Raw genomic sequence first — 11074 nt, 5'->3', positions numbered from 1 at the left:
AAAAAAAAAAAAAGGAAATCGTGTAAACACCCAGCTACAAACTTACAGGTAATTTCTCTACACAATCATTTCCTCAAACTTAAATGATGTGACGATGGAAACCTCGTAAGTAGCAAACAAATTGGGAAGTTTCAAGCTACCCTTCGGGTAGTACCCAAACGATATATCTAATGGTGAATATTTAACGTTAGATGTTTGGTCACTGAAAAATCAACAGACCTCACACATGTGAATTGATAAATGTTCACCTTAGATGCACCCTTGTGTAGCATCTCATTTTCCCAACAAACTGAAATTTTTTCTCGTTGCATGTGACACCATGGAGGATAAAGTTTCTCCTCATTTTGGCACAGAAACATGACTCACTTAATATTGGCGATTAGGTATCACCAAGAAGGGCTGATAGATAAATGTTGAAAGAATGTTTGATGTAATTTAACCAGCAGCCGGATAAGTGTGCAGCAAAATCTGCTTATTAAAGCAGAACACGATTCCATATATACACTTACTATTATAAAAATAATCTACAATAATACTAACTAAATTGATCTCTTGGTATGACCATTTTCTAATTACAATACTACCCTTATGTCTCTAAACGACTTATTTTTCAAATGATAATACTACCCTCGCCCCACAAACAAATATATGGTCATTTTTTAAAAAAAATAGCATGTTATCCACACAATAATTTTACAAGCTATAACAAAATTACAAATATTTTCAATATAAATAGTTCATAATCTAAATATTAACATAAATCCAGCAATAATTATTCATAAACCAATTTTACATGCATTTACGTGCATTCGGTTACTAGTGTTAATAAACTTTTCAACCTTATACTTTTGATAAGATAGGATCCTACGTTCTTTGGGGAAACGCACCTAGTTAAACAACAGCTCAAATTGTCAAATGATTCGAATTCATCGAATTACCATTTAACACTGATCAATTAACGACAACAAACACAGTTACAATTTATTTTTTTTATATATAAAAAATGAGTACGGATTACCTCGGAGAGAATCTCCGAAGGCTCGTTGTAGATGAGAGGAATGACCCTGGCACCAGCTGCCTCCACGAACTTTACATAAGAGGCGGCGATGTAGGAAGCATTGGTTGAATTTTGGATACGTCCGGATGCACCGTCCCCAGGATGACTTAGGATTCCGATCACAGGCCGGTAGTTGAGTTTGGGATTCCCCGATTGACACTGTGTAGCTCTTAGGAAAGAGTCCGTCTCACTAGGCAGGAGGAGAAGCTCCGTCGTTGAAAAGGCGTCAACTGCTAACTGCCCCTTGGCGAAAGCGATGAGGAAGAAGATACAGAGATTGGTGAACATACTGGACCAGTACGCGGCGGCGACACCAGGAGTTCTCGGCTGATGTGCTCACTGATGATTAAGCTCCAGCGACAAATTTTTTTTTATCAAATAATAAATAATACAAATTATAAAAAATGAATAAATAAATTTACCCAAATAATTTTAAAAAAATCTCGTTATGGGCCAAGCGCTGGGGTTTTGATCCCGTGACCCAGCCACAAACCCCGGCGCTCCAGCCCCTACTTTTAAATGTACGATGGGCCGGGGTTTAAAAGCCTAACTCCTTAGATTTCTTTTTATTTTTTTTTATTTGTATTTTGGATAGATATTATTTTTAAATATTTAAGAAAAAAACCTAATAATATTTTATAAAAGGAATAAAAAATGAATTATTTATTTCTATAATTCACCCAAATGGACAAATCCCATCGACCTGTAGCTTTGCACCGTTCCTTCGTGAATTTTGTTTCCAAATTTTACGAGTACAAGTGTATAGTTGTTACAACAGGTTAGCCGACACCGTGAAGCCATCAGATTGGTCATTGTGGACCAGCCCGACAATTTCAATGTAAAAAAAGACTTTTAACTTAACTCCATTCAACTCGAATTGGGATGATGTTAGGCATGCTAATTCACCAATTAGTGAGAACAAAATTGTTAAGATTGCGGGGCAATTATTGAGTTATAATAGCTTGATTCTTGAAATATTAAATATAAAGAAATTAATCGAGTTTGGTTTATAACAAAGTGGAAGAACTCAAAATAATATTTCTAAAGTTAATTAAACATTTTGTAAAATGTTTAAAAGATATATGCAAGTTGAGTGTGTAAAAATATTTTAGTCGAAAATTTTTATCAAATATTTTGTATGCAACATTTTGCTATTTTTTTATAAAACACGTAGAATGATTCAAGAATGCATCTCAAAACAACAACAATAAGTGAATGCAACAAAGTAAAGAAGCACAAGTTCGTTTACAAATATTCAGATATTAACAACTCATATGTCCCACTTATTCTATTTTCGAAAGGTATCCATTATAAAATTTTGATTTACACAACCTCTTGTACAAATCCAATTCGACTTAGGACTTATCTCTTGCCTAATTAAAACTCGTATCATACTCTCGATTGTAAACTGCAATCTTACAATCCATATAATGTGTTGATGTCTCTCGTGCTAAGACTACAAACACAATCTTTAACGTCTTTTTATAAAGATTATTACTCAACTATTCTATTAAGCTCATTTCTATTTGTGTGAGTGATTTGTATGTGAGAATTTAATCTATTGCAGTGCAATTTTCTCATTTGTAACCTCATACTCTCTTTTTGAGACTTGCTCTCATTTCGGCTAGTTTTCTTTAACTAAGTTGTTCATTCTTTTGAATGATCATCAAAAGCTTTTGTTTGATTTTCAAAATATTGTATTTATAACTTCCAAAAATAATATGCTAGATAAAATAATACGACTATTTGAAATAATTATAAATGTTTCTGACATTGAAACGATCATATTCGTGTCGCTGACCTCTTTTCTCGACCTCTGTTGGATTTAGTTTTGCTGGATTCAGTTGTCTTGATTTTCATGATGCAGAGAAATGAAAATCGAACAGATATTTAACTCGGTAGCCTACCATCGGAGCAATGGCCAGTTGGAAGTTACTAACAGGTCAATCATGCAAACGCTAAAAGTAAGGCTCCGGTCGACTAAAGGAAAATAGGTGGATGAGCTCTCGAGAATCTTGTGGTCTTATAACACTACTAAACGAACTGGCGTGGAAAAAACTCCTTATAGTATGTTTACGGTTCGGAGGTAATCCTACATGCGGAGATTAGGCAAGATGGTGACCGAGTAATCAATTATGGCTCGGATAATGACAACTTGCTAGCCATGGACTTGGATTTATTAGTCAATTCATATCGCAAAATAATGGCTCAAGCCTATAAAAAAAGGTCAGACCCCGATCATTTGAGCTAGATGATTTGGTGATGAAGAATTTTTTTATACAATATTAAGTTTTTCAACTTTTTAGTAAAAAATGTCATCGTGAATTTTTTGTATATTGACTATCCATGCATTCACATTATTATTATTTTTATTTTTTTAATTAGAACTTTAATATAAATATTTTTAAAATTTTTTTTTAATCAAAATCATCATCTAATAAATGATTTTTTAATTTTTTGAAAAATATTTATTTATTCTTGAAATTTTGACAGATAAATAATATATAATTTTTCTAATATTTTTTAAATTATTTTTATCAGTAAAAGTTCTACTCAATCAACATGTAATGCAATAGTAAATTATTCATTTTGTTAGTAGGATTGTTATCATTATTTGAATATGATATCAAATACTATAATTTTTTTTAAAAATAATTAAATATATCATTTATATAAATAATTATTTAAACGTTCGTATTTATTAATTTTAATATTATGTATTTGTATGGTTGAAATACTTGTTCGCCTAGTTCTAAATAAACTCCCCAAAATTGGTCCACGGATGTATCAATTGTATTTTATCTCTAGAAAAAACCCACAAAATAATAGTTTTAAGATGTTTAATAGATCTTAATTCGTGAGACTAGTCAAGTTTTCTTATATTTATAATAAAAAATAATACTTTTGACATAAAAAAAATATTTTTTCATAAGTGACCTAAATAAAATATATATATAATAAAATTGATACATGAGACTGTCAAATATGAGTTTTTCATGGACCCACGGATACCTTCATAATTAATTAATTTTTTTGTGCCATCATCAATTTCATTTTGTTAAAAGCATATAGTTATCTTCTAAATTACAACCTCAAAATGGAACTTTTTTGTTTCGGGCATGCTGTCCTGTCGGGTCGGGCCAACGGGAGGCCCCAGTTTGTTTATCTTTGAATCATGGCCCAAAGGATGGCTACTGACGTGTCGTCGAGGCCAATGGTATACGCGTTATACGCATTCGCCTTAATTAGCATATATCACACGCGCATCTAACGATAATTCAGATTATCGAACTGGTCACAAACTCTTTCCCGCAATTATTATCTTCAATCCGCACGCTTGTCGGAAATAGCCCTCTTTCAACCTCTAGACCGGGTAATCGAAACCGTAGATCGACTGATTCCGTTTTATGCTTCTTGTTGTTCGTTTTGTGTTGTGTTTCAGTTAATCGGATTTTGAATTTCACTGTTTTGTTCCGTTCTGGTTTCGGATAGTTAGTCAAACGCAGGGTTTTGTTTGCTTCGAGTTTCGGGGGAAAGCTTGGCGTGTATCTGTGTGTAAGAAGTGGTGATTCGATCTTTACAAATTGCCTATTCTATCTAGGTGATTCTTTAGTCTGAATATTTTTTGTGACTTTTTTGTTGTTCTGCTGCTGATATAGTCTCCCTTTTGGGATTACCCGTGAGTAATTGATCGAGTTTAAATTTGGGATTGAGAGTTTTGAAACTGTAATTTAGTCCTGATGTTGTCCGTGGAGAGACCATTTGAAGCTTGGGAGGAGGTGCAGAGGCAAGGGCAGGATTTAGCTGACAGGTTAGCTCAGGGTTTTACAGGTCTGATTCATAATCATATCACCCCGCCCTCGTTTTCATGGCCAAATCCTCCAACACCGAAGCTATTTGAAGTTGATTTCCAGTCGCAGAATATCATGAAACCAGAATTTCCACTCGTAGTAGATAATTCTGCAATTAATGGTGTGACTGCGATTTTTGATATTGGGAACAGAATAGGACAGGCGGGGGTTGATTTTGGGGCATGTGTGAATGGTGTGGTTCAACAGTTTTTTAGGAGTCTGCCTGTGCCTTTTTGGCATGACGAGAACACACGGATGTCACTCGGCATGGGTGGCAATAGTCCGGGGACAAATATGGGTATTGTTCTGCAGGAGGATTTGGGATCATTGGCAGAGAAGTTCAAGGATTATGGACTCCACGAAAACGATGGGATGGCGGTAGATGAGTTGAAAGAAGATGAGACTTTTGGTGTGGCTACCAAAGCATTGAAACATTTGGGTCGATCGCAGGTGGATTTTGGATATTATGAATCTTTCTTTTTTGATTATGCACAATACTTTAACCTAACCTAATGTGTACTTGTAGTTTTTAGAAAATTTAACATAAAATCTCTAAATTTTTGTTTATATATTTATATTTTTCCTAAGACGAGAAAGCATTCCATATTTTGCCTCCCTCATTATTTTCCATATATTTGTCCTTTGAATTTCTTGTTCTACAAACGCAGGGTACTATCAATGTGTCATCAACCTATGTCAGTAGAACAAAAAAAGTTGAAAGTTCATTGGCTGCTCGAGGAGAGTTATGGAGAGTTGAGGCATCACAAGGAAGTTCCACATCAGGAAATGAGAATTCTTCTCTATTCCTTGTCCAGCTTGGGCCTGTATTATTCGTTCGTGATTCCACTTTGCTTTTGCCTGTTCATCTGTCAAAACAACACCTATTGTGGTATGGCTATGATAGGAAGGTATGACAAACCTATCAAGCCTATGTACTATGTGAATATGATCTTGAAGTTTTGTATTATTTGTGTTTTTGAACTTTGGTTGAGTGAGTGAGATTTCCATGCTATAAATGTAAATTAAAAAGAATTGTTAAAATTGCGTCCAGAACATTCCCATAAAGTATTAAATGCCCCAAGAAAGACTAAATAACAAAACTATCTTATGAATATCAGTGGCTACGTATAGTCTTATACATATCTTGTTTTCCGTAATGCAAAATTGATTGGTTTCTTCTTGATGTTAATACAGAACGGAGTGCATTCCCTTTGTCCAGCAGTGTGGTCGAAACATAGAAGGTGGCTGTTAATGTCTATGATATGCCTTAATCCTTTGGCATGTGTAAGTTTGAACCCTTTATTTATTATATAAATGGTGCCCCTGTATGTCAGAAGTTGCGACTGTTTTTAAAACAATTCCTAGGTACAAAATGGGCATTGTTATTCCAACTGCGAATTTTGCAGAACAGATAAGCTTTACAAACCGTATACATGTTGAGCAAAGTAACAAATTTCAATTTTTTGGTTATGTGCCCGAAATTGCATCATGAGTATAAGTAGAAAGGGGAACCTCAGAATCTCATATACCTTTTCCTAGTTTATAATTTAGATTTAATCTCAGTACGGCCTCATATTTTTTATTGTATTAATAGCTGCTGTTAAATGAATTGGAATTGTCTAAAACAGAGATTTTTAAATTTTTCTTGATTGTGCTTAATCGGTAATGAGTCTTTTATCTTATTAAATTATCATCAATGAAATTGGTCTGTAAACAACTTGCCTCTGAGTATCATAGTTTGCGCAATTTGTTTTCGATTTTCTAAACTTGCCGCTCTCTTGTGCTGTACTGATTCTTAATGTTGTCATTTCTTGTATATATGTAGTCATTCATGGACTTGCAGTTTCCAAATGGCCAGGTCACATATGTATCTGATGAGGGTTTATCGACCAGTGCTTTCCTGCCCCTGTGCGGGGGTCTGCTTCAAGCACAGGGTCAATATCCAGGAGAAATGAAGTTCAGTTTCTCTTGCAAGGTGAAACTGCAATTATCTATAGAGAGATTGATTTTTGTTACCAAAATTTTCTGTTCCTTGAATGCTCTTATAAATATCCGTAATTTTAATAAATAAGTTCCATCATCTTTAAAAGAGTCTGCGAATATTGTTGAATATATTGGCACTCAATTCATGTGCCCAATGATTAAGCAATAAAAGACTTCACCGGTTTATTGAGCCTCACTGCTGATAAAGTTGTTAATTTATGAAGAGTAAATGGGGAACACGCATTACACCAACATTGCGGTGGCCTGACAAATCATTTGCCTTGGGCCTGGAGCAGGCCTTAGCTTGGAAGCGATCTGGCCTTCTGGTGAGGCCCACCGTACAAGTCAGGTGATATTGATTACTTGTTACTTGCGTGCTTTCCTCTCACTGTTTTCCCTCTGTGTATTTTCTTAAAATACTTCTATTCGTCCTGGCTATCCATGGAGCAGCTGGATTTTGCTTTGTTAGGCTCAATATTATGGATCTTTCATATCTTCCTTTGCCGACCATGTGCAATCTGGAAACGTTGAGATTTACATATTTCTTATTTTTGCATGTTCCCTTCATGTTTAGCGTATGTCCGATAGTTGGTGGTAGCTGTCCTGGTCTACAGATGGAACTTACTCATTCAGTGAAGGAGCAAGTGAATCTTAACCTGGGCTGTTCCCTTGTTACCCATCCCTCGGCATTTGCATCTGTATCTGTAAGTTTTGTGTCCTTTACCTCGCATGTATCATAAGTATGATGCCCTTACCATACTTATGCCAGTTTCCTATTTTCTGCTCGGAAATTCCAAGAATTATCTTACTCCCTCTCCCAAATTCCTAATTAAGGTTGGAAGGTCCAAATGGAATGGAAATGTTGGGAATGCAGGTGTAGTCCTTAAAGTTGAAACTCCCATCGGCAATGTCGGCAGGCCTTCTTACTCCGTTCAGTTCAACAGTGGTATCGAGTTTTAACCCTTTTTTTGTGATCCTTTTTTGTTGTCATGCTGTATTACTAGATTGTATATAAGCTTTAGCTAAATTTTTTATTGTTGTATTGACTTTCCAATTCGGCTGAAGCACGTTCCACTCTAATTGCTGTTGTTTTGGGAAGTCATGTAAATTCAAATATATTTGGTTTATAACTCGATGGATTTCCTTTTCAGAAAAAGTGGAAAAAGGAACAATGTTGGTTGATTCTATGCAACACGGTTAGACTTTCATGTGTTAATATTTTTGGACATCATTTATATTTATCGTGCTAGATAGAGAAATTTGAAAATTTCTTTCGATCACGGATTTTATTCACTCGAGGGTTGGGAACTGCTTTAATCCATCAAAATAAGGCTGGCAAATTGGGTTAGGATGCTGGGTTGGCTCAGTCCACCGTGACTCGGTAAATGGCGGGTGGCAAGTTGGTCCGTTTGACGTAGTGTGCGGACCCCCCAAGATAATGTGATTCGCGTTATGTTTTCCTAATCAATTGGGCAACTTTGCAAATTTTTGTTCAATTTTGATTTGATGGTTAGCCTAAGCCGAAGTCATTGACAAATTTTTTAAGCACTGTTTCCAAGAAATTTAAATTTGCAGAACAATATTTTTATGAAAAGTGAATAATGCAGTTTTGTGAATTAAATGTTTTCAGACTTTCGCTATAAATATTCTTCGGGCAATCTATTTATTTAAAGAGTGGGTCTCATGTGAGACCGTCTCACGGATCTTAATCTGTGAGACGGGTCAATCATATTCATATTCACAATAAAAAGTAATACTCTTAGCATAAAAAGTAATACTTTTTCATGGATGACCCAAATAAGAGATCCGTCTCACAAATACGACCCGTGAGACCGTCTCACACAAGTTTTTGCCATTTTAAAACCATAAAATTGGAACTTATTTTGCTTTTTTGGTTCATTAAATATTTGCTTACGTAGCTTCCAAGACTCTTCAATGTGGAAATTTATAATCCTTCAAAAACTTTGCAGTCGTTTTGTTGCTAGTGATAGTCTGATGTGTTATAGTTGCACAGACAACATACAACCCGCTATCTTTTGAAGACAACTTCAATTCAGCGTGTGCGCTTTGCATCTTAATTTATGGCATATGCAAGTAATATATCAAACTTAATTAAGTTCGAGTAATTTTTCTTAACAATTATAACATATATTTGTATGTTATAAATATATATGACGACCATAACTGAAAATAGCTATTTTTTAAAATTTAAATGTATGTGGATTATATTTTGGCGATTTTATATTTTTTTTAGGGGAAAAGAAGAGCTCGAAGTCTTGTCTCGGATCTCTTATTTGGGTCATCCATGAAAAATTATTATTTTTTATGATAAGAGTATTACTTTTTATTGTGAATATCGGTAGGGTTGACATGTCTCACATATAAAGATTCGTGAGATCGTCTCATAAAAGACCTACTCTTATAAGTATTATTATCGAATCAAAAAAGTACATTTTTGTCCCAAAATTAATTATTATTTTTACCATAAATTTAAAGTTGTTATTTTTTCATGCATGTTGCAAATCACGTTACATAAATAAACCGTACTAAATATATTCTGTACAACTAATTCATTCGAAAAAATATTGACAAAAAAAATCAAATTTTGATATCGATAAAATACTCGTATATTTCATCAACTATGTGAATTTATACACATTTTCAAATTCTATGATGTACATTCAAAATTTAATGTGCGTAATTCTATAGTTGGAAAGAGGATCTGCGCCGCAGGCTCTGCGGTCCGAAAGTAAATTTTAATCCTTTTTACAAAATTAATTCCACGTCGATTCCCCATTTAAAAAATATTGCCGTCTTTGTTATTGTCACCAACTCACCCTCAAAATATATATACACAGCTAACTACATTCTCTAACATCAGAAAACACACACACAAACACAATAGTGTGTGTAGTGTGCACACAACGAAATATCGCAGAGATGAGTTTTCGGATTCAATGCGGTGTGGTAATTTTATCGCTTATGTTCCACCAATCAAAGTCGGAGGATAGCTGCGACTTCTTCCATGGGAGGTGGGTACGCGACTCTTCGTATCCTCTGTACAACTCCACAGCCTGTCCTTTCGTTCAGCAGGAGTTCAGTTGCCAGAAGAATGGCCGCGCCGATGAGTCGTACCTCCACTACAGCTGGCAGCCCAATGGCTGCAGCCTACCTAGGTATAAATGGTGAATCAGTTAATCTAGCTTTGTTTGATGATTTCGTCTTCTGTGGCCGTTTTTTGGTTCATAATTATCTCTTTAATTTTTCGGATGCATGTTGGTGTTTGGTCGGTTAAATCTTGGGGTTTTGTGGAGTTTTGAGCTGTCGACTGTCGTTTATAGCTTGGTGACTTATTCTCCAGTTTCGTCGGTGCAATTTGTTTTTTACCATTATATTCCCAAATTCCAATATTATAATTTTGCAAGTCAGTAAATTTCATTAGAATATATTCGATACAAAATTTGAAAGTTTTCAAGTACTACTTCTTCGATTCCCATTTTATTATATCTAATATCGTATACAAGATTTTATCAATATATTTGGAAAGTTATATGCATTTGTTTCGGACATCGTTTAATTCGTGAGATAAGATAATAAGAAATTAATAACATACAATGATATAATTGATATTTTTTTATGACCGGAGAATCCATATCGTCAACGCAGCAACCTGCAAAAACAAGGAAAGATTGGACTCCTGACTTGTTGATAGAAGTTCACTGAATCTTTCCATCCAAACTACCATATGAGGACACCATGTGGCTTAATGTTGATTATAAGATAAATTGAACTATGCAAAGTGTATGCGATAATTGAAATTTTAATACAAATAAGGGACTTCTAAAATTCAAACGCTGGCCGGAGATACTACGATTTATTATTGTTTTGTCATAAACTGGATCTATGAATTGCAATAAATGATTTACAATGGACATGTGGGGTTCCAGTTGTCATCGGTGGTTTGTTCATTCGTTGTATTTCTAATCACATATTGTAATACTTTCCTGCACCATCCGGATATCTTTAGCAATTAATTCAAGCCATTTTAATGAGGTACGTATCAGTTTCATGTTCCTCTCCTTTTCAAAATATCAGTTTTAAATGATTGTCATGACTCCTGTTCACAATGTCTGCATCACAATTCAAAACTATCAATTATTCTTTGTGTTGCTAATCAATATAT

The 11074-nt window shown here is 34.6% G+C and overlaps 2 protein-coding genes across 3 annotated transcripts in view; both read left to right on the top strand.

The window, feature by feature from the left end:
* Positions 1–4252: 4252 nt before the first annotated feature.
* On the top strand, positions 4253–7971 carry LOC140988071 (uncharacterized). Of its 2 annotated transcripts, XM_073456964.1 has the most exons (8): positions 4253–4622; positions 4659–5358; positions 5577–5816; positions 6103–6192; positions 6734–6883; positions 7116–7240; positions 7466–7595; positions 7726–7971. In XM_073456964.1, the coding sequence occupies exons 2-8, from the start codon at positions 4798–4800 to the stop codon at positions 7849–7851; spliced, it is 1422 nt and encodes a 473-aa protein (XP_073313065.1). In that variant the 5' UTR covers positions 4253–4622; positions 4659–4797; the 3' UTR covers positions 7852–7971. The 2 variants fall into 2 exon arrangements, with proteins under 2 accessions (XP_073313065.1, XP_073313066.1); XM_073456965.1 differs by having other exon boundaries at positions 4253–5358.
* A 1644-nt stretch (positions 7972–9615) lies between these two features.
* The window catches only part of LOC140988975 (protein trichome birefringence-like 41), a 16776-nt gene continuing 15317 nt past the window's right edge, over positions 9616–11074 (top strand). Inside the window, exon 1 of the mRNA XM_073458104.1 lies at positions 9616–10067. Coding sequence (XP_073314205.1) covers positions 9832–10067 — 236 coding nt within the window. The 5' untranslated portion in view covers positions 9616–9831. The remainder of the gene's footprint in view (positions 10068–11074) is intronic.

This window comes from Primulina huaijiensis, chromosome 11 (genome assembly GCF_012295235.1).
Source record: "Primulina huaijiensis isolate GDHJ02 chromosome 11, ASM1229523v2, whole genome shotgun sequence".
Lineage (NCBI taxonomy): Eukaryota > Viridiplantae > Streptophyta > Magnoliopsida > Lamiales > Gesneriaceae > Primulina > Primulina huaijiensis.
Note: the sequence above shows the minus strand (reverse complement) of the source record. Positions and strands in the feature narration are given on the sequence as shown.